Genomic DNA, 6,471 nt, shown 5'->3' with positions numbered 1-6,471 from the left:
TTGTCTGTTCCCCTTCCCCCAATTCCCCAGCACTGTTCCCATCCCCCAATTCCCCAATTAAAAAAAAAAATCTTTAAAAAAAAAAGAAATAGGAAATTTTAAATGAATTACATAAACATCTCATTACCCAGAATTAAAGACAGTTATTATAATTTACATTTAATTCTATTTATTTATTACATATACACAGTATGACAGTTTTCAAAATTAACTGAAAATGAATAACTTGTATATGTGGGAAATTGTCTTATTATAAAGTAGAATAGCTATTTTTGTGATTTACCTATGTGTATTTTTTTTTATTTAATACAGAAAAAAGTTTTTGCAAATCAGTGAACTAACTTAAAAAATATATTTAGTTTTGAAAATCTTTGCAAGGAACATATTAATAATTACTAATTGCAAATCAAGAATGAGTGTTGTATATTTGTATCCTAGCGCTGTAACATATATATATATATATTTCTTTTTAAAGATTTTATTGGGGAATTGGGGAAGGGGACCAACCAAGTTGTTGTTCTTTGATCTTCGTTGTGAAGGGCACCAGTCGCCATCTGGCTTCCCGTCAGCAGCTCGTGGCCTCTAAGCTCAAGGTGCTGTGTTCAGTCTTAGTTGTAGGTGGACATAGCCACCATCCCATGTGGGAGTTGAACCCGGCAGCCTTGTTAAGAGCACACACCCTATCTACTGAGCCATCTGGGCAGCAGCTCAGCTCAAGGTGCCAAGTTCATTGTTAGTTGTGGGTGGGCATAGATCACCCTCGAACAGGCAATCTTGTTGTTACACGAGCTGAGCCATCCTGCCACCTGTTGACAGGTCAGCGACAGCTCAGCTTGGGCGCAGTGTCACTGGCCCATGTGGGAATCAAACTGGTGGCCCCGTTGCTCAGAGCTTCTGCTCTTAAGCCAACTCTTAACCAACTGAGCCACGCAGCCAGCCCTGTAATATATATTGTTGAAAATTATAATGTAGTAAATCAGGAAGAAAAGTTAGCTAGTTTTGATTGTCAGATGTAATTTAGCAATTGGCTAGTTAGGGATTTTCCTGTGGGTTTTGTTTTTATCATTTTTACTTGGGATTTAAGTAGAATAGGGAAAAACAAATCAGATAATACTTTCAGAAATATTTTCCAGATATGTTTATGTACTTAAATATTTAGCCTCTTTTTATTATACTCTTACTCTCAAAAGTTTAAAAGTATAGTACAGTTTAAAGGCCTGCCAAGTGGCTCAGTTGGTTAAGAGCTCGCTCAAGAGTGTGAGCTCTGAACAATAGCTGTTCAATTCCCAGCCCGAGCTGAGCTGCCGCTGAGCTGCCAACAGGCAGGGCGACTCAGCTAAAATAATAATAATAATAATAAAATAATAATAGCATATTACAGTTTAAATGTACCATGTAGGTTAGATAATAAAGAGAACTAGATTTTTACATAGAGTGTTACAAATGTGTGTGCTTTTTATGTACCTTAGAATAATTTCAAATTGGATACTTCTCCAGCCATCTTGGGCCTTTTGAGCGGTTACCCTATTACTATATTTCTAACTATTGATTAAGATTCCTAAACCTTTTTGTTTTTTCAGAGATAAAATCAACAGTGTTTGATGACTGCAAGAAAGACGACGAATGGAAGGTAGAGTTTGCATATTTTGCCCTTATATTGAGGACTTTAATTATCCTTATTATACGAGGTGTGATAAAAAATACAGTGAATGTTTAAAATTTTAAAAAATTATTACAGTAAAAGACACATTGCCATTAATCCCCCTCAAATACTCCCTCTTGCTTCAAACACACTTATCCCATCATTCTTGCCATTTTCTGAAGCAGTTCTGGAAGTCCTCTTTCATGAGTGTCTTTACTTCATCCTCCATCATGACAACGCTCCATGTCACACATCGTTTCTGGTACAGCAGTTTCTGTCAAATAAAAACATTACAGTGTGTCATTCATCCACCTATTCACCAGATCTGGACCATGCGACTTCTGGCTCTTCCCCAAAGTCGAAATGACAATGAAAAGAAAATGTTTTGAATCGATTTCAGGCCATTGAGGCCGCCACAACAGCGCAACTAAAGACACTCACAAAAGAGGACTTCCAGAGCTGCTTCAGAAAGTGGCAAGAACGATGGGATAAGTGTGTTTGAAGCAAGGGGGAGTATTTTGAGGGGGATTAATGGCAATCTGTCTTTTACTGTAATAATTTTTTTAAACTTAAACATTCACCATATTTTTTTATCATACCTCATACTTCTATAACATTATAGAATCTGGAACCATACTGCTTATGTTCAAATCCTACCTTTCTTGGGTAAATTACTTGACCTCTCTGTGTCTCCATTTCGTTGTCTATAAAATGGAGGTAGTTGTAAATATTAAATGAATTAATCCATGTAAAAAGCTTAAAACAGTACCTAGAGCACTTATTATTTTACAAGTGACACTTTGTAATTTTAAGAAAATTTGATGTTAAACAACATACATTTACAGTGAACGGTACTCTGCTTCAGAAGGGAAATATTTCTATTTGCTCACTTATGTATAATAATACTCTATGTATGTATATTGAGAAAATAAATCTCTAGCTCATGCAAGTTAAAGGATGAGATGATTTTGCCTATTGTCCCAATGTTTTAATTTTATGGTATAAAAGGTTTATAAATTTAGTAGGTTTAATGGGTTAAATTCTGTCTTTTGTGAATTCTTAGCAATCAAATGCTTATACTATTTCTTAATTTATATTCATTTTAAGATAATGCTTTTAGATGAATTTACCACTAAGCTTTTGGCATCGTGTTGCAAAATGACAGATCTTCTAGCAGAGGGTATAACTGGTAAGTGTTACCAATACTCATCATGAAAACTTTTTTTATTGTGATTGGGAAAGTTTGAAGTATTAATAAATTTTAGTTAGTAATTGTGTTTCTGAAGGGAGTATGTTTGGTTTTTTTTTTTTTTATATAACTCTAGCCATAATAATTACACTCGACATTCTTTTCTTTGTGACTCTTCAGAATCACCTCTGTAACTCAGGTTTGTTTGGTTTTTTTTTCCCCTCAGCTGAAACATATAATTAAGTGCCCCAAACCAAGATTACCCATATTTCCCCATGTATAAGATGCTCCCATGTATAAGACGCATGTTAATTTTGGGGCCCAAAATTTGAAAAACAAAATGTATTACATAAAGTTATTGAACTCAAGTTTTATTCATCATAAAATTCATACAACTCCTCATCACTTGCAGGAAATTCAAGTAAAAAAATCTACAACCACTGTGTAAGACGCACCCAGTTTTTAGACACCAAATTTTTCGAGACGGTGCGTCTTATACATGGGGAAATATGGTACTTCAGCTGCCTTGTTGAGTTTGTTCTCCAAATATTGGGTTGTCAGAAAAGTCATGACGTATTTTTTCCTATGTTTTTCATTGCAAAAATGCGTCATAACTTCCGACAACCCAATATTTTACTTTTACATACTTGTTACAGTTTTGTATGTTGATGCACAAGGTTTATGTTAGTGTTTTAATTAACGTTCATGATTTACATGTATAAATGGATAGTAAGATTTATGTCATAAAGTCAACTTTTATACATATTTACAAGTGTATAATATTGACTTTGTAAATGTCTCTTTATTACTTAGAAATGAGGCAGTGAATTATAAGTTTAAATCACCTTTAATATGGGATTATGAAAAAATCATGCTGCTACAAGTTATCTTCTACTAGGCAGGATTGAATTAATGAGATTTTAATCTCCTGCTTCTTGGGGAAAATACCAATATCTTATACCATTTATAATCATGTTATCATTCTTAACTCATCATTCTTTAACATTTTTTTAAATTTGATCTTCATAACAACTCTTTAAAGACAGATATTAAATATCCCATTAGTAATGAGGAAACTGATAGTCAAATATAATTCTTTTGTATTTTGGATCCTAATGTAGTATATGTACCTTTTATCACTCCTAACTTGTGAGGTTCAAAAGTACACCCAGCATTTCAAGAAAGCTGGAGCAATGTGTACAATGAGAGGATTATCTTTAAAAAGTTTTTAAGTGATATTTACTTTTTGATATTTACATGTAAAATAATTTTTTTTTTAAAGATTTTTATTGGGGAATTGGGGGGATGGGAACAGTGCTGGGGAATTGGGAGAAGGGGAACAGACAAGTTGCTGTCNTGACTCACGGCAGCCCAGCTCCAGGTCGAGCTGTTGTTCACCATCTTAGCTGTAGAGGGCGCAGCATCACTGGCCCTCATGTGGGATCCGAACTGGAGCCCTGCTGGCGTCCCAAGCCAACTCCTAACCAACGTGCCACTTGGCCACTTGGCCTGAAATTAGTTTTAATACTGTATTTTGTTTAACCTAATATATTCAAAATTATCATTTGAACATGTAATCAATAGAAAAAAATGATATTTCACATTCCTTTTTTTGTACGAAGTCAATGACATCTGGTGTGTATTTTGTACTTGCAGGATATCCCAGTCAGCCTGGCCACGTTTTAAGTGCTCAGTAGCCATATATGACTGTTTCTACCATATAGAACAGTGCAGTCTCTAAGGTTTTAAAGACTAAGGAGATAGGTTCTGCCCAGGGAACTCTTCAGCCTCTTCCATCATAAGCTCCATGAGCATTCATTTCTTTTCTTTCTTTCTTTTTTTTTTTTTTTTAAGATTTTATTGGGGAAGGGGAACAGCTAAGTTGTCCTTCAATCTTAGTTGTGTAGGATGCAGCTAGAGCTAGCTCAGCTCCAAGCCCAGTCACCATCTGGCTGCCCATCAGCAGTTTGCAGCTACTCAGCTCAAGGTGCTGAGTTCAGTCTTAGTTGCGGGGGGTGGGGTGGGGCATGTAGCCCACTATATCATGCAGGAGTCGAACCGGAAACCTTGTGAACATTCATTTCTTAACAGAAAGACACAAATCCGATAAAAACAAGCAAAATGTCTTTGCTTTTCAGCTTGTTTGAGGTATACAGGAATAAAGAAAACTTAGAAAGAAAGTAGCATTATATTTCAGTTTCTGAGCTCTGCCTGAGAAAATGCATCATTTTTTCCTGCCAGTGCTTTAGGCTTAAATTATGGTTTAATACTTCAGGCTTTTGCCATAATTCTCGTAAAACATTATAATCTTCCTAGCAAACATATATAAGCACCTTAACTAATATTTCTTAAGAATTTCAAACCTCCCAATCACAATTCTTACAATGAGTGTTAGTAATCCTAATTAAATATACCCTCTACTGAAACATGTCATTCTTTAGTATGATACCAAAAACTTGGTAAATTTCCAAAAGCACTAACTGAAAACAGTTATAAATTAAGAAATAGGAAATTTTAGGGCCGGCCGAGTGGCACATTAAGGTTAAGAACTGGCATGGGACGCCAGAGGGCCCCGGTCCAGATCCCACATATGAGGGCCAGTGACACTGCCCTNAAAAAAAAAAAGAGAGAGAAAAAAATAACTCAGGTCAAAAGAGGGTGTGCACTTGGGGTATAAATTGGAGTGGGAAGCAAAGAGACTGGTTTAGCTACTCTGTTGGTCCAAGAGAGAAGCTGAACTGTGGCAAAGGAGGTAGAGGGGAGAAGATGGATGAGAATATGAGAGAAATTTAGGAGGAAATTTCTCTGGGGGAGAGTCTTCCTAGACCAGGACTCAGGTCTAGGAGACTAGGTAGTGGGTGATACTGTTTATTGATAAAGGGAAAGAGGAGGAACAGTTTTGGAGGGAAAAAAATAGTTTAGGTTTACAACACAGTGGATTTTAAGTGCAAGTTGAGGTATCCTGTAAGCAGTTGGAGAAAGATACAAATCTCAGAAAAGGGAGCTTGAATTAGAGATCTGGATTTAGGGTCCAGCACATAGGTGGTCATGGAAGCCATGGATTCAGATAAAGAGTAGATATAGAAAAGAACAGGAACTTTTTCCAGATCCCTATTGAGATTATCTGTTAGTACTGAAAATTAGTACTCTTATTTCCTTAGTTATGATTTACATAATTTCCTTAATCATGCTAGGTTTTATTTCCTGAAAAACTTGGTTATTCATAGATTATTTTCTGTTTTCCAGACAAATTAGTTCCTCTTGCATTTTATTACCAGGTTTATTAATAGTTTCTCTGTGATTTAAGATAATTGTGTAAGTATACCGTCAGCATTGCTGATGCCGTGCTGGACTTTGTCATTCTGCTGTCATGTTCACTTCGTGTTTTCACCTAGTCTTTGGCATTACAGTTTTAAATGCATTTCCTTTTCCTTTTGCCTTTAGGAAAAACAATGAACAAAGATAAGGTAGCCAGTATTTTTATTTTTTTTTTTAAAGATTTTGGGGAATTGGGAGAGGGGAACAGCGCTGGGGAATTGGGGGAAAGGAAACAGACAAGTTGCTGTTGTTTTGCTCTTCAGTCTAGTTGTGGAGGACGTTGCTTCACTGGCCCAAGTTGGCACCATCATTGCGCTCTTCC

The 6,471-nt window shown here is 36.0% G+C and overlaps 1 protein-coding gene across 1 annotated transcript in view; it reads left to right on the top strand.

The window, feature by feature from the left end:
* The window catches only part of STXBP3 (syntaxin binding protein 3), a gene marked incomplete at its 3' end in the record, with an annotated part of 56,908 nt that overhangs the window by 11,846 nt on the left and 38,591 nt on the right, over nt 1-6,471 (top strand). Inside the window, exons 2-3 of the mRNA XM_019628808.1 lie at nt 1,581-1,630; nt 2,750-2,831. Of these exons, the coding sequence (XP_019484353.1) occupies nt 1,581-1,630; nt 2,750-2,831 (132 nt within the window). The remainder of the gene's footprint in view (nt 1-1,580; nt 1,631-2,749; nt 2,832-6,471) is intronic.

The sequence above is a fragment of the Hipposideros armiger genome, unplaced genomic scaffold (genome assembly GCF_001890085.2).
Source record: "Hipposideros armiger isolate ML-2016 unplaced genomic scaffold, ASM189008v1 scaffold_808, whole genome shotgun sequence".
NCBI classification, from domain to species: Eukaryota; Metazoa; Chordata; class Mammalia; order Chiroptera; family Hipposideridae; genus Hipposideros; species Hipposideros armiger.
Note: the sequence above shows the minus strand (reverse complement) of the source record. Positions and strands in the feature narration are given on the sequence as shown.